This window comes from Drosophila innubila (assembly GCF_004354385.1).
Source record: "Drosophila innubila isolate TH190305 chromosome 3L unlocalized genomic scaffold, UK_Dinn_1.0 0_D_3L, whole genome shotgun sequence".
NCBI classification, from domain to species: Eukaryota; Metazoa; Arthropoda; class Insecta; order Diptera; family Drosophilidae; genus Drosophila; species Drosophila innubila.
In genome coordinates this window covers 16,374,425-16,391,771 of record NW_022995376.1, presented here as the reverse complement: position 1 = coordinate 16,391,771, position 17,347 = coordinate 16,374,425, and the positions used below count along the sequence as shown (strand labels likewise).

The 17,347-nt window shown below is 40.7% G+C and overlaps 3 protein-coding genes across 3 annotated transcripts; all 3 read left to right on the top strand.

Annotated features, from left to right (window-relative positions):
- Positions 1-3,692: 3,692 nt before the first annotated feature.
- LOC117787132 (cohesin subunit SA-2-like) lies at positions 3,693-5,020 on the top strand. Its single transcript, XM_034625572.1, has 4 exons — positions 3,693-3,803; positions 3,864-4,065; positions 4,130-4,921; positions 5,004-5,020. Exons 1-4 carry the CDS (start codon positions 3,693-3,695, stop codon positions 5,018-5,020), a joined length of 1,122 nt encoding a protein of 373 aa, XP_034481463.1.
- LOC117788012 (cohesin subunit SA-2-like) lies at positions 5,020-6,730 on the top strand. The gene is made up of 4 exons (XM_034626665.1): positions 5,020-5,607; positions 5,662-5,964; positions 6,020-6,506; positions 6,566-6,730. The coding sequence occupies exons 1-4, from the start codon at positions 5,047-5,049 to the stop codon at positions 6,604-6,606; spliced, it is 1,392 nt and encodes a 463-aa protein (XP_034482556.1). The 5' UTR covers positions 5,020-5,046; the 3' UTR covers positions 6,607-6,730.
- A 7,636-nt stretch (positions 6,731-14,366) lies between these two features.
- On the top strand, positions 14,367-15,844 carry LOC117787136. The gene has a single exon (XM_034625576.1). The coding sequence runs from the start codon at positions 14,478-14,480 to the stop codon at positions 15,756-15,758; it is 1,281 nt and encodes a 426-aa protein (XP_034481467.1). The 5' UTR covers positions 14,367-14,477; the 3' UTR covers positions 15,759-15,844.
- The last annotated feature ends 1,503 nt before the right edge of the window (positions 15,845-17,347 follow it).

Genomic DNA, 17,347 nt, shown 5'->3' with positions numbered 1-17,347 from the left:
CACTAACCAAAGTCGGAGTCGGAGTCGAAGTCGAAGCCATCGTCCTACTACTAATTGTGCTGCAGACGCAGAGTGACTCATCATTGATCCATTGCCAATTCATGAATGAAGCTATAGACCCGTTAACTGGTTTGGCTGACTGGCTGGCTTCCTGGCAATATTGGCTTCATGCAGCAGCAGCACCCACACGTGGCTAACTGACTGCCTCACTGGCTGGCTGACTGGCTGGCTGATTGAGTGTGCAGGCGGGCGGCTGTCCGCATCCATGTCCACATCCGCTGTTGCACTATGCTCCATAGACGTTGTCATTAAATCCGGAAGAAGGCGTTTTGCTTGCATCATTTGTATGCAGGTCTATTCCATCTTCCACTCTCTCTCTCTCGCTCTCCTCTGTCGCTGTAGCTGGCCGGGATTAGGTTTGGGTTTGGGGATTTCATTGGCGGCTCCCTTTGTGGCGCCCACCGCCGCGTGCCGCTTTGATTAATTATGCAACGCCCCCGCTGCCTACAACAAGACACACATATGTACCTATATATGTACATAAATGTACTTCAATGTTGTTCCATTGCAGCAACAACAACTGGGCATAGTTAAACCGAGTGTTAACTTATTGGTTACCTCTGTCGTTCTTATAATCGTCTGTTTGTTTTGGTTTTTGCTTGTGCTTCAGTTGCTGCCACATTTGACCCAGTTAGGACATGACTGGACATGGCAAGTTGATTTTCATGTCTGTTTCGTCTCTTTCCCCACTCCTGATCCAACAACTAGGTCATTACCTTGCTACAATTTCTTTTATGGGAAATAATCGACAAACTGTGACAGCTAAGGGAATGAAACACCTGGATTTGAATAGTTTTCTTAATATTTAATAAATGTTTATTAAATTAAATTGTTGTACAGTTTATTTATGATATTCTGCGCTTGTTGAATGTATCCAAAAAAGGGATGTAATGATTTTGTGCAAATTTATGTAGTTCTATCCGCCTGATTTGTCTAATATTTTTGTTTTACAATATTTGAATTTATCATATTAAAATTTTATATTTTTTTAGTTATCCAAACTTTATAAGAATGTAAATTACTTAACCTGAGATGATAGAAGGATGCGTTGCTTGATATTGCTTAAATTTATTATTTCAAAAGTTTTTATTTTAATTTTTAAGAAATTATATCTTTCTTACTTTGCCATGGCAAAAGAGATCAGTTTCTAGTTGAGCTCTGCTCACTAGTATTCGCCAAGTGAAGCAATAGAAATGACGACAGATACAACTAGCTGCCTAACTTTATATTCTCTTAACACTCCAAAAAGTTGGAAAACAAATTATCTCATTTGGTTGCTCGTTTATAGTCATCCATGCAGATTGTAAGAAACTGAGACAAAGAGCGGGGGAAATCATTGTTAGCTGCCCGAGGCCACATTTGCACATAACTTTCCCAAATGAGCTTTTGGGCATTCCAAACAACAAAGTTTATCCTTTCATTCTTAACTTTTGCCTTGATTTCTTGCGGTTTGCTCCTCTTTTCCTCTCTTTGGTTTATTTATTGTTGCAAGAAAATTGAATTGAAAGTTGCGCGTAATTCTAGCAACAGTGCAACAAACTTGGCGTCCCAAATGGCCGCAAGATGGCGCCTCGAGGTCTCCTCCCGCGTAGCCTAGTGCAGGCCAAGTTGCCTGTCAATTAAGCGGTTCCAAGGACAGCGAACTGCCTAGCCAGATTCTTGGCCATTGTTAATGAACTGAAAGAGGACAAGGCCAGCTTAGGGGCAGCAATCGAGCTAGACGTCACATGTCAATCATACAGCTGCTGGACAGGCTGCAATTACAGTACTCCGACTGCCCATCTGCATTCGAGTCCACGTGCGCAAATATGAGCGCCACATGCAGCTGGCTAATTCCCAACTTGAAATGGCAACAAAGCAGGCAAAAGGTCAGATTTCTTGGCAAATATAGAATTGGAATCGAGGGAAACAATGGACAAAGAATTTGGAATTTTGAATATGATCGGACTTCAAACTGGACGCTCGAGTCCAATTACGATCAAGGGGCAGCTGAGATTTCTCGATTGATCTTTCAATCACAGGAGCTGTGGCAGCTGCCGGTTGCATGCGCCAATTTGTTGTTTAGCACACTGTTGTGGGGGCGAGAGGCGGGGCGGAGCGGGGCGTGGCAGCGGAATTCCAGGAATGCCCAAAATGTTATCGCCAGCTTTTTATCATCGCGAAATGAGCCGCGTCATCAGCGCAGATTGAAATAATTCGACGTTGTTGGACTCCAAACTTGCCAAGTCATTCAAGTGGTCAGCGTTTGATGGCTGACGGTTGACTGTTGGTGGTTGCTAGTGGTTGGTGGTTAGTGGTTAGTGGTTGGTAGTTGGCGGTGGCGGTGGCGGCACTCTGATCTGTGTTTTTCGTGGCTCCGACGATCGCGTGCGATAAGCAACGTCAATATTTGTGTTTCGCTTTGGGAGCAGAGGCCGATTATTTGGTCCTTGTTAGCCGCGACCCCGATGGCGGCGGTCTCCTCAGATCTCTTACCCGTCGACCGACAAGTGGCTGCCCAATTTGCGCTCTGTTTGTGTATCATTGTGGGAGCAAGCGGAGGCAGCGGCCTGGCTAATTGTTTGTTGTTCTTCTCCTTGTGTATATGTATGTATGTATGTATGCTACCTGACCCATACCTTATACCTCTACTGATTTCTCGACCTGTGGGAATGGCACTGACTATGTAATTGGCCCTTTTTGGATTGAACTATCATAGGCATACCGCAAAGATCACGTTCACACATCATGTTTATCACGTTGGTTTGACGTGGCGGTGGGAAACTATCGTCTAGGCTTGAAATTTAGCTATTGATTTAACAGGTCAACAATTAAATTCCAAGGAATAGGCACTAAATCTTGCCAATAATGTTAAAAATTATAATAAAGTTATGTTATAAAAAATAAACAAGTGATAATGATAATTCCTAATTTAAAGCATTTTCTTAATTTTAATTATTAACCATTAAAATTAAAAGATATACTAAAAACTCTTTCAAAAGGACTACAAAAATCAGTGTTGATTAATAATTTATTTTACATACAGATGAAAGTGCTGTCATCAGAGTAAATTTTCCAGTGCTGTGAAATTTTTGACTCAAGTTGGCAACACCTTAACTTAATTTTGAGCTTTGCACGTGCTGTACACGAAAAGTTGCGCTGAAAATATTATTTATTGGCATTTTATAGCTATTAGTTTAATTTTAACAAATTTGCCTATTGAAAAATATTTTTAAATAATAATGAGCAACATTTCAAGTGAACATGATGTTGAGGCAGCCGATGAGTCTAATGAAATGGAAGGAGTCGAGGAGCAATCCAGGTAATAGTCTGTTAAAGAATTTCCATTGAAATCCAGTATTTATAAAGGATTTATACATAGTTTCGATGACAGTGGTGAGAACAAGGAAAATGAAGAATTGCAGGAGGATAATTCTTCACAACTCAGCAGAAACTCCAGCAATATAAATAATGACACTTTGCTGCAGCTCATACGCAATAAGAGGCTGAAAACGAAGGTGATAAGCTTTAATCTAACCTTATTAATCAATTGAATTTTATTTTAAATTATATTATAATTTTCTTTTCAGTACATCTGTAAGGATTGGATCCGACTTTATGGATTAAGTTCAGAAACAGCGCTGCTTAAATTGATGGAGTTTATCTTGGAGGCCAGTGGCAGTCAATATAAATTACCCAAGGATCTAAAGCCACCTTTTAATTATATGGGAATTCTAATAACGGCCACCGCACAATTTGGAAATGTAAGTTCAACCTAACCTCAAATCGAATAAAGCCTCAGTTTCAAATTATTTGCTATACAGAAAAGTCAAGCCTATCCATTGATTATGAAAACGGCAGATCAATTTATCCAGGATATTTGCAACTTTGTGGATCAACTTTTGCGACTTTTGAGTGCTACGTCAATAATTACGGATGATTGTTTTTTAAGGACCTTCTCCGACTTTCTCATGGTCTGCTCCGACTCGAAGGTGCGTTCCTTTAGGCACACGAGCACGCTGATCGGTAAGCTGAAAGATTCCTTTGAGAAGAGTTCCTCTCTAGTATTTGTTTTCTATTATCTTGGTAGCTCTCAAGTTGATGACCTTGTTGAATGGACTAGTGGCCTGGGAACAGGCGAATCTCAAAGAGATTTGGTTGCAAATGTTTGCCAAAGTCTTTTTGGAGCGTTCCAACGATGTCGTCGAGGATATACGATATGTATGCATAGCCGAGTGTGGCCTATGGCTGGACAAGTATCCGGAGAGCTTTGTGGATCAACAACAGGTGCAGCACCTGTATCAGGCACTCCAGGATAACTGCTTGAAAGTGTGCGAAGCCAGTTTGCAGGCACTGTTGAGGCTCTATCATAACCCAAAGCTACGACCTGTGTGCCTGGAGCAGGGCATCAAGTTTCGGATGACGCTGCTGGGATTAACGATGAGCGCGGAGTGCGAACTGGGTCAGATGTCCATACAGCTGCTGATCATGTTCTACAGGTTAACGCCTCAAATACTCGACGAGTCCATGATCCAGGTGATTGAGCAGCTCGTCTTTGCCGCCCATCGTGGAGTCGCCCAAGCTGCGGCGGATCTGATCCCATTTCGTTATCACTGTGCAACCACGGATAAGGAGCGCATACGTGTCCTGGTGCAGTTCTTTATTCAGTTTGGACAACATGAACATGCCGCCTACTTTGTGGATGCCTTCTACGGTTGTAATGACATCATAATGGATTGGAGTTCCATGGTTTCCATGCTGCTGCAACCAGAATCCTTGAGTTCCCCGGAGACTTCCGTGCTCATCGAGATCTTGACGCAGGCCATCAAGCAGGCGGTCACGGGGGAAATTCCGGTTGGACGTTACACGAAGGATCTGGTGCGTCACCCTCAACCCCATGCCAAAGAGCAGGCCACCAAGATTCTACTACCCAATCTGCCCTTGTTGTTGCGTCAATATCGCAGTTGCAGTCAGGATTTGAGGAACCTCCTCGAGCTGCCCCAATACATGGTTTTAGTGCGTACACAATTTCTGGAATTGCTGGAGCAGATCAAGGACATCTTGCTCGAGCAGGACAATGAGTCTGTGCTGCAAATGGGCGCCAAAACACTGGAGCATCTTTATGGATTAAATGATAGCCATGAGGACCATCGCAAGGAACTGCTTAACAAAGTGGTGAGCAACTACAAGAGTGCTATTAATGTCTGGAATCAGTCAAAGGATAATACTGGACGTATGCTGGTCACACTGCGTCTGCTCTCTGCGATTTATGCACGCTTCGATCTCCACGATTGGCAACTGAGTGATCACTTGCTCTTCAACCTCAAGCAGGCGACTAGAAAGAAGCCTGAGAGTACGGGGAAGTGTCTTCCCGACGAGGCAGTCGATCTCTATTTGTCCATATTCTATGTGGCACTTTCCTGGGATCTAAAGAGAGTGCAAGACTTGGCCAAAGCTGGCAAAGATGTGGCTGAAGACTGTCATTCATTACGTAATCGTTTGAGGGATTTCTTTGCTGTGAACTTTACTCTCATCCAGACATCGACGGATTCCAATGTTGCCTGCAATGTAAGAAGGGAGATTCTCCTAGAAATTATATCTTTAGTGCTTTGCTGCTTTCAGGCTTTTGTCTACACCTGTGATCTGTTTGTGCTATTTTCGGATCCTTTGCGGAAGAGCAGCAGTTCATCCATCCAGGCCTTGGAGTACAAATCCAAACAGCAGGACTATGAGCTGCTGGAGAAATATCTGCAGCGTTATGTTTTTGCCGGATCAGCTGAAGGAGCTGCCCTCCAGTTGCTCGAGCCGCAACAGTTTTCCATGCTGCAGAGCAAGCGACGTGTCCTGGTCAGTTACCTCAAGCTAATTTTCCACAACGTTATGCCCATGATGAGAGCTTGCGTTGCCTATCAGTATTACGAGCAGGTAAGTTACGGAATAAGATTAGGTAGAATACTTCATTTCGTTGTTTCCATTTTAGTATCATCCAGTTTTCGGTGACATTATGCGTTCCACCATGGAGCACAGCTTGGCCATGAATCCCACAAACTTTGGCATGACCGTGATGCACACCTGTCTCTTGGTCTACAAGAGAATCAGGGTGACCTACGCGGATTCCTTTCAAGCGGCAGCATCAACCGAATTCGCCAAGCTGCTGAAACTGGCGAATCTTCTGGCGGAGCTGTTTCACATCAAGCAACTGGAGGTGCGTCAGGGTATCCTCATATTGCATCGAGCCGGGATTAGGTTTGCCGTAGAAATGACTCTCGATGATCCTTCGGCTGCACCCAAGGATCTCTTGTATCTGAATGTCATTCAACAGTTTGTGCCACAACTACTCGCCCAGGATATGCTGGATGTCTTCAATTTCCTGAAGTTTATCGATCAGACCCGTCGTGCAGATGAATGGCAACCCTTATTCTCCTATCGAAACTGCCTTGAGATTGCTATCAGACAGAGTTGTCGTCGTGAGTTCATTAATCCGTGATGGAATACGACAACTTCTGTAATCGATTTCTCATTACAGGCGAGGATCTTAATGATATATTCAACTACACGGCACAATGAAAACTATCGGTGCAATTCTTCTGCTGTGGAATTCGCTTATTGCGATTTCTAAAACATTTTTAATCAACTATTTGCAATATTTTTAGAGGATTTATTCATTACAATAATTTTTTTAAAATTATTTCTATAAAGGGTTTTTAATCAATTTTAATATTTATTAAATTATATTAAAAACTTTATTAAATTTTAGTACTTTTGCTATTAGAGGACAATGTATAGTTAGCTTTCAAATTTAAATAATATGCAAAAGCATCAAAATCGATTAAATAGATTGATACTTCATTCTGTAATTTTATTATCATTCTTCAATCAAAATTGTATGCAATTTCAGACATTGCTTTGCTGGTTTCAACCATGTTAACTGAATATTTCAAAGCATGCTCTCTACACAGAGAGGGACTTTCCATAGAAAATGTCCCTGTGGTATCCTGGGCATTATGACATTTGTATAGCGATTGCTATTGACATTTGCAGCTAAAAGCTAACCTATCTGCAATGTGCCACACAATGTGAATACTGCCTTTCAATAGGTTGCATAATATGTAATATGCAGTATACACGTACGTATTTGAGTACTTGGTATGTGAATCGAATGCATTCACAGGGGCCACCCTGCATTCAATCAGATACGAAAGGACGAGGGGTGAGGAGCGGGGCGATAGGTAGGAAAGAGGCAGCTGTGCTGGCTGCTAAAATGTATCAAATTTCCATGTTGCATTCAAAAGAACGATTCGGAGCTGTCTGCTCAACAATTTTCAATTTCAATTTCAATGGCCAATGCCGGGTGCTGACAAATTGACTTGCAACTTGGCGGGGTTCAATTGGAAAAGAAAGGACCTCGCTCAAAAGGCGTTCAGCGGCTGTCAAAGGATGCACACGAGCTAACACGGCCTTTGACACCCGGCCGATGGCTTGAACCCCATTAAGAGGGTCAAGGTGTACGATATGTACTTATACATTGTACATATAGTAAGTGCGCGCCAAAAATTTCATTTTTGGGAAATTGTAATTCAAGTGGACACAGGAGCACTTCTGTTTTTGGTTTTAGGTAACCGTGTACATATCGATGTTCATGTCCATTTCCTTGGCACATGCCAAGTGTCTGTTTTGGGTGTCCGATTACGAAGACGTTCAAGTGTCCCACTCATGGTCAGCTGACGTCATAAAATGGGCCATAAAACTGGCGAACGCGTCTCCACAATGTGGATGCAGCGGTTGTCACAAAATTTGGGAAGGAGTCCGAGTTGAGATTTGGATCACAGCTGCGCGAGTTGGAGTTTGCTGCGCTATTACCATGCCAGGAGGTCGTTAGCCACGGCAACATCTGGGATCTAAATTGGCCCATATACAGATCTTAAGATCTGTGGCAGGTAGGGACCATCAATTTCGCGTAACGGGCATGTCGAGCAACCGCTAGAGTCCTGCCACAATTGTATTTCCCTCTCCCTCTCTCTCTCTCTCTCTCTGTCTCTCTCTCTTTGTGTGTCCGCCGGGGAGCAACGGGAATTGCTGTGGCAGCCAGCCAGCGGCACATCTGTGCTGATGCGATCCGAATCAGCGAGCGGCAACAACACTGCGGTTGCGGTTTAACGAGATGCGTTACCGCCTCCGACACACGCCTCCGCCTTCTCCTGCGCCTCCACCATCATCTTCACCTTGCTTCCCTCCGTTTTGGGCTGCGATGTCTGTGTGCGATAAACGCTCCTCGCTTCGCCGATTAGTTTCTTCATTTTGGTCGAGTTTAAACGAAAGTGTAACACCATTTCGGGCCCATGTCCGACACGCGCATCTGTCGTCCTGCCATGGAAAGGGGCAAGCGTTCCTTCTCTACTCTACTCTCCTCTCCTCTCCTTCGTCCCTGCAATGTACCGAAATTTCGCAACGCGCGACACGTGGCACTTGATTCATATCAAATTTCTGGCCACAAATTGTATTACACACAATGCGCAACTATTTGGGAGTTCACATTTCGTTTTCACTTTACGTGTGGAAGGGTTTCCTCGTCCTGTTTTATTCCTTATTTCTGTTTTTTTATTTTTATTTTTTTTTTTTATTTTTTTTTTTGGCTCTGCTCTGCCAACTGTCAACCCATTTGAGCATATTTATGGCCAGTTGCCTGCAGGCATTCAGTTAGAGGGGGAGGTTGCAACTGTTATTAACCAAAATTTATAGCTCTCATTTTATTTTAATTTTTTTTTATTTTTTGGGTAAATACGTAGTGTGCAACTGCAAATGGAATATTGTCGGTTGGCGTTTAAAAACGCGTGCAGTATTGCTGAAGTTGCAAATTCATGTTGAATAGTTGCCAAGAGTAAGTTTTATTGCTTTCATCCACAGAAAATTGTTTGATAAACAGTTAATATATGTTTCCTAAAATGTTGGTAAAAATGTTAAGGTGTTTTTAGCAATTTTATTGTCATTAAAGTCTACATGTTCATATGTATATTTATTTTCCAATATCTTCATCGATGTCCCTGTTCTTTAAATGTACATATATTTCTTGAAAAAATATATAAATATAAAATTTACTCTTTTTTAATTTAAGTTGCTTAAAAATATTTAAAGAAATAGCTTAAAAATAATTTTAATTTAAATAATAACAACCTGCATTTAAATCATTTTGTTTCATCATATTTAGTTTAGTGCTTTAATTGATTAAAAATTTGCTTTAAGTGATAGTTGAAAAATGCTGTGAACTACTCTGTTTATAAATATGTTTGGAGAATCCGTTTAATCTGCTGGCGCTTTTCAATAATTGTGTAATTTTGTTGTTGTTGCTGTGTTTGTCAGTCGACGCGTGAATTGCTTGTTGTTTTTCCGCACAGTGGGCGGTCGTGAAAACTTCGTTTCACAAGTGAAATTCTGTTATTTATTAAGTGTGTATGTGGATGAAATTATAAGTGTGTAGACATAGTGTATGTGTGTTAAGCACCTGTAGGTTCGTTGCTAAAAGCTGAAAATCTCTTGTAGCTGTAGCTGAAACAAGCACAGAAGGAGTGTAGGTCCTGATACTTTTCAATACCTTAGGATTCAGATACTTGGATTATTCAATAAAATAACTTATTTAATTGACTCATTAATTTTGGACTAGACAGTAGGATAAAAAAAAGTGTGTTTATAAATTGATTAAACAACCGGATTCCCATTTTTCAATTACTAAATAAATACGCTACTTGTTAATCATTAATCTCTGTTCGGAGACATGTCCAAACACACTCTAACATGCATGTGCATGTTTGAGGCGCGTAGTTGCGTGTAAAAACATGAATTGCACGATCCATCAAGCGAGGAGTAGAATATTCTCCTGATTTCCTGACGTCGCGGTGTTGTTCTTTGACAAGCGGCGACTTTCATTGATAAATGCACAAATTTGTAGATTGTCAATCAGGACGATGATCCTCGCCGTGTGCTGTCTGACTGACTGATAGACAACAAACAAACAACAGTGTGGCAAGGACACAATCTGTTTGCTGCTGTTGCTGTTGTTATTGTTATTGCTGCACTGTTGTTCCCTAATGTCACTGCAAATAAGGCGCGTCCCATGTGTGCATGTGTGTGTGTGTGTATGGCTCCTAGACCGGTAGTCCAAGTCCGAGTCCGAGTCGAGGTAGAGGTAGAGTAAATCACTCGCATGTTTACAAATGTGTCGCCATCGTGTAATTCAATCCTTGAGCGCAGGATGCATTTCGGCAGCCGTCGCCGCTTGGCAAACCAATAAATACCACTTAGATGCAGCTAAGGACTCGCCCCCGACTCCCTAAGGAAGCGCAGCTCGACCCTGTGTGTCAACAAAGTCATGTGTCGGCATGTCGCCGTGTGCATATGTCGTGTCCTTTGACACACAGAAAGAGTCCTACAAACTGCAGCTGAGACTGCGCAGGACACGCATGTGAGGCATAAATTAACACGCAGGATTTCTTTGCTTTCGTTTCGAATCCGTTGCGCTGATCCCGCTGATCCCTGTCTGGCAATTGGTTGACTGCCTGCACCTTTGCTCCCCATTAGCACGCGTCCACTTGGGACGCACGCGCAGCATCCACTTGAAAGGATATACATATGAATATGGAGACGGTAGACGGTGCCACAGCATAGTTGCAAGCTGCACAAACCCCGAGACAGCTAGCAGCTCAAGTGCAGCCGGAATTGAGGCCGGGTTAAAATTAGTCAAGCCCTGTCAGCAAATCTGATTTAGTGGTGCGTCCCAACAGCAGATGCACCATCTGAAATCCCTGCACTTCTCCATTCCCTTTGTCTCTGCTCTCTGCTCTGCTCTCAAATTATAACTTTAGTGGCAATTTAATTAAGCAATTACAAGGGTTTTTCTGCTTTTAGTTGTTCTTTTGTCGAGTGTTGATTTATTTACAGATGCTCGGAAAGAGATCGAAATTGATACAGAAACATATGCTCAGATTCGAATTGAAAGAGGGTCAAGAATTGCATTGTATACAATGGATGTCGTTTAAGGAATTTTTTAGAAACAAGAAAACCTTACTATAATCTTGTTATGGTTTTAAAATTAATTACAATACTCTAATGAATTTCCTATCTGATACTATATTTTTTATTTTTGATAACAGCGAAGATTTTTCATATTATGCACGACTAAAAGCAGGCGGCAAAGAATAAATTACTAAGAATTAAAATTTAAAATGAATATTAAATATAAATTATGAACTGAAAAAAAGAAAAAAAATTAAAATTAGATCTGGGGTATGCAAAAATTATAGGTGATCCAACATTTGTTGCAAGGATTGATATTAAGCTCTTTATTTAGAATTCCGTTTGAAGATTTAAATATATTCCATTAAAATTCTATATTTTATTGTGATCTAGCTCTAATTTTACGCTCTACTAAATATATGTATCTTTAAGGATCATTTAGATTGCAATATATGAAGGTCGTTCTGGTCAGGTTTATTGCCTAGGTCAAGCGTGCGACATATAGACAGATCAATTAAATGCGATATTTATATCAATTGACACGGATCACAAAGTGGACAATTAGTTTCTACAGCAAGTGACCACAAGTGAACATGGTTGGACAGATGGTCACATGAGGAGAGAGAAGATAAAGTGAGGGTGTCACCAGGTCTGACCCCAAGTGTCAGTCTCTCTTAGGTGCGTTCAAGTGCAACAGATGCAGAACCAGAAAAATGAACAGAAATTAATTACAAGTCGATAGCCGGACATGTCCAGCCTGGAATAAAGATGCATAAAATGTTGGAGTTATGGTTTTTTTTGGCGAGTGACAAGTGTTTCGGGACGACAGCTGACTTTCACTTGCTTCCCCCCTTTCTATTTTTTTTGGGGTATCAAAAAGCCTGCTTCAATAGCAATCCCATTCGAGCCTGAACAATTAATCATGTGTAGCGTCATTTTGTGATTTTTAACGACTTGGCCTGCTGTCAACGCATCCTTCGAAGTGGTTTCATGTCCCAGAGGCGTTTGCCGCCTCATAAAATTGGGATGCGCCCTGATAAATGTGCCTTGGGCAGACCATCAAATAGATTTATTATTGAAAATATTTGTGCCCTTTATTGTTTGATTGTTATGGGTTTGTGTTGCTTTTCAGACTCCAACTCAACCAACTTCATCCCGCTCAGTGTTATGACAGGACCGGACGAAAGAGAGCGAGACAAACAACCAAGGGAGACTTGAGAACAAATGTTGTGTTAAATTTATTTCATTACATTGGCATTTTATGATGACTTGGCGCGTTCTCTTTCATTTCTATATATTGTTTATACATTTCAAGGCGTTCGATTTGAGGGCAATAAAAGTGCAAATGGTCCTTGGCACAGGAGCAGCATCAGCTGTCATCTCTTTGAATTGGGTCTTTGAACTTTGGGCTACGACAGCAGCTGAGTTCGACAGATACTTGTATTAAATGAAAGTGAGCAAAAATTGTGCTGATTTTGTAGTTTTATATTTATATTTATTATATAATTTATATGTATGTTTTTCTGCTTTCTTAAGTAAATCATAGTAATAATCATATCAAAGTTGATAGAGGTAAAATGGAAAAGCACCCTGTAATCAAAGAAATGTTGTTATTTCTGTAAGAAAATGTGGCAGACAGGGAGAGGCGCTACTTTAAGAAGAATATGAACAGTAGTTAGATTTAAGCGGATTGCTTCCCACACAGTAGCTGAAGCGGTAGCAGTTTCCATGTCCGAAAAATGTCAGTGGCAGCCATCGATTGATTAACCTTATATATGCCGACACATTCATCGTCAGCCAAATCCTGCATACAACACTAATTAACCCTTGTACAGATGAGAAAAGAAAGACAGGTAGAGATAGAGGGAGGAAGGGAGCTTGTCGGGAGTTGTCGGGAAGCGGAGCACACACACACACACACACACACACACACATAGACACACCTTTACACATAATTAGAGGCCTGTTGACTGCGCCGACAATGAATGGATATGAATGGTAAACAGCGAGCACAGCAACACGTTACCAACCATGTCCAGCGTGTCATCCATTCATTAATCCACATCCCATATTGAAATGCCAATGGGAAGGCGGCTAAAGCACCACCTGAGCTCTGTCCATGCAACCGCCTTGGTGTGTGCAAACGGCGGCACAACAACAAAGCCACAAGAGCCTATTAGCCACAATAAAGAGGCATCTTCTCGACGTCGACGTCGTCGTCGTCGTCGTCGTTGTTGCATCGTCTCGAGTCCCAATTCTATTATGCTGCTCTATGCAGATGAATGGGCTGCTTGGAATGGGTTCGCCATGGAGATGTGTTTGCTCGCCAGATGCCATTACAATGTAAATACAAGAAAAGTTCAATCGGCAACTTGATGCGGGTCTCAATTTCAGATGGCTGCAGAAGGGTGACGGGGCTTATAGCACACGTAGAAAGCCATTTCATTAGGCAGACACAGACAGTCAACGTCTCCATCTCCATCTCCATCTGCATCTGAGTTCCCGACTGTTCAACAATTGATCAAATATCATAATTTATCAAATGACAATGCGACGGCGGCCTCTGTGAGGCAACGGCCCCGATCTATCTATCTATCTATATACAATATATATGTATATGTGTGTGTCTGTGTGCCCGGGGCAACTTGTTTGCTTGCCCCAATCCCCACACCCAGGCAAATGTGGCACTATCCCTCGCATCTTTGGTGTCTGTCACGTCGGGTTTTCGAAAGCTACAACTTAATTTATTTGAACAATTTAGTCTGACACAACAGTCCCAGAATCCAAACAGACCCATTTGCCTTGTCTTGTTCTTATTTATACCGATGGCCCTGCCCAATGAAGCTATCAAAGCTATCTGTTTAGCATAATTGCAGGCCAGCTATAGACGATTGTTCTGCTCGTGGCTCGTGGTGGTCTACGACAACCCTACCCACAATGTACAGTGGAACGGATTGGATAAAAAGCACATATAAATTTTTAAAATACTATTACAATTAAGTTGCAGAAGTTTTTCTGGTTATTTTATTAAGCGAATTTTAACTTCTATTGTACAACTTTTAAATATTATTCAAATTGTGTAACAAATTTGTTAATAATAAGAATAATAAAAATTTCTTGATTTTTAGACCACTTATTTGAGATTTTTTATTTTAATTTTTCTGTCAAAGCTATCTAATTTGTGGGACAATTAGTAAAAACAAATATTATTTATTTTAAAAGCCTGTTTTGCTATCATTCAATTCTGTTTTTTAAGAAAAAAGTTAGCTTTCATTTTCGAATCATAATTTTTTCGAATCTAGTTGCCCACTGTAATAGCATTCGGAATGGAAAATCGCATTTACCTTTGACAAAAGTATTGATTACTTTTGCTATTGAGAATAGTTACAAAATTGTATGTAAACAAAAAAACACATTGAGAATATTGAAAAATGGACAAGCCGCAGCAAGTGGCGAATAAAGAAGTGGACTTGGAGTGGAGATGCTGTTGCAACTGCAAGCGGAAGCTCGATCCCTATCAGATATTTGAGGAGAACATCGAGGACATCGCAAAGAGTCTGGCACAGATAATGGTTATATGTGGCATTAATACGATCAAGTCCTGCAATGCCAGATCGATTATAAAGCGAGCGTTTGTCTACCACGAGAAGATCCGGACACGTTGCTCAACGCTTCCTCCAGAGAATACGCATCTGCATCGGGATGACATGTTGCAGGCACTGCGAATCAAGTGTGAAATGGAGAGTGTTGAGGCGATGTTAACGTATGCGATTATTAAGCGAGCCTTTAAGGCCTTTTTCCATGGCAAACCGGACAGGACGATCAGCAATCCCTTTGTGGATGCCATGACCATACATAAACAGAAGCCAGCTTGGTTGCATGCCGCATACAAGACGGCCAGGATCTTTGAGAACTACAAGACGGCATTCTTCTGGGCCCACAAGTCCTACGAGAAGCAGATAAATCTCGTCTATCGCGGGCTATACGATCGCATGAGTGCCAGGTCGAATCCACTAATGGCACCGATTTGTTCCTGTCGCAATTGCTCCAAGAAGGAGGTGCCAGGACATCCTAAGCCCGGCGAGAAGGTGCACGAGAAGTTCAAGTTGGCAGACTGTGCCGATCTGCCCAAGGAGTGCATCCTGTGTGGTCTACAGATGCCCAAGATTATACCGGAAGGAAGGCATAAGCGACCTCGTCCCGTAATCAACCATGAGATTAAATTGCCACGTTGCACCACTTGCAACTCGCCGCTGCTCATCTGTGAGTGCAACATTGACCAGTTGACCGGTGAGTTGTATGGCGAGTGCGGTCAGGACTCCTACAAGGTCAAGTGGTATCGATTGGAGGAGGAGCCAGAGCAAGCCAAGAAACAAAGCATGGAACAACCAGATACAAGTTATGAGGATGCACTGGAGCCCTCAATTGATTGGGAGAATCATCATTGTCCCATCGACTGTGTGCCTGACAGCAACAGTGAATCCTCAAATGTGTGTCATTCCGATCAACTCTCTAGCTCAACTGCGGATGAAAGTGGTTCCTCCTTTACCACCTGCTCGGATACCGGCAGTTTGAATGTTGTCGAAAAGTTGGAGAAGTATCTCAACAAACTGTGGGCCGAAGATGTTGCCTCCCAAAGGAATCCCAATTCCTATTTACCCAAAACTGTGTTTCCACCTCAAACGCCATGCGAGCCTTGTAATCGAAAGTGAATACGAACTTTCCTTTCATTTATTTTGGCATCTTGTTAATTTTGCACTAAAATATATACTATCTTAATCGTAGTTTATTGCACATATTTTTGTAGACCAAAATTGATTTGTTTTTAATTTAGTGCTAGGAAGACATACCTAAAAACAGTCAAATTTAATTTAGACTTTTATTCAAATAAAGTTTTACCCCAATTAATGAACGTTTTTTAAGTTTCAGTGCCATGAGTAAAGCTTTCAGAGAATCGCCCCTTCCGATATTAATTTCATTTTTAACGGCAGTTTTATGCATTTTAGTTGTTTATTTTTATCCTAATTCTTTACAATTAAAAAACCATTCTCTACTACTGTTTTTACCCGTTCACGTCTGTTTTAAACTCAAATATTTTCAAACTAATGAGCAACAAGCAGGGAATAACACGGCAGCCGTTACCGGAAATGTTAATCGAAACTAACCGTTTCATTTTTAGTACCGGAACTGAAACCGTAACCGAATGAAAATTCTCTGTCAAGAACTAAATACCGAAACGTTAGTACGTAGTTGTCGAACTTCCAACTGTCATAACTTGATCAAAAATGAATATATTTTTGAACGGAATGTCATTTTAATCATGATTTGGCCTCTAAATTCATTCTGTATTCAAAAAAAAAAAAAAAACAACACTTAAGCTTGATTCTGGGAAGATTCATTTTTCTGTAAAAAATCATGGCAAACTGAAGAAAAATTTTGACTTGTAACTAACTTCAAGCTTTCATAACTTTGTCAAAAATGAACCGATTTTAAAGCGGAATGTCATTTTCATCATGTTTTGGCATCTTAATTCATTCTACATTCAAATTTAATTAATATTGAAAAAAAAATATTTCTCCTCAGGATGTTGGTTTTGAATTCAAACCATAGGGTCCCCCCTTTGAAATTTCGAAAATTCAAAATTTTAAATCTCAAGTTATCACTTTTAATCAACTCCTTATGTCGTATTTAGTATAAAAACAACACTTAAGCTTGATTCTGAGACCTTTCATTTTTTTGTAAAAAATCATGTGAAATTGAACAAAAATTTGGACTTGTAAAGTGGCTAAATCCACAGTCTGACCAACTTCAAACTGCCATAACTTGATCAAAAATGAATAGATTTTCGAACGGAATGTCATTTTAATCATGATTTGGCCTCTAAATTAATTCTGTATTCAATTTTTGTTCATTTAGAAAATTTAATTATTTTCGACCAAGATTCGATTTTGATGCTAAGGGTACCCCCTTTGAAATTTCGAAAATTCAAAATTTTAAATCTCAAGTTTTCACCTTTAATCAACTCCTTATATCGTAATTAGTTTAAAACAACACTTTAAACTTGATTCTGAGACCTTTCATTTTTTTGTAAAAATCATGATGAATTTGATAAAAATTTTGACTTGTAAGGTGGCAATATCCGCAGTCTGACCAACTTCAAACTGTCATAACTTGATCAAAAATGAATAGATTTTCGAACGGAATGTCATTTTAATCATGATTTGGCCTCTTAATTCATTCTGTATTCAATTTTTGTTCATTTAGAAAATTTAATTATTTTCGACCAAGATTCGATTTTGAT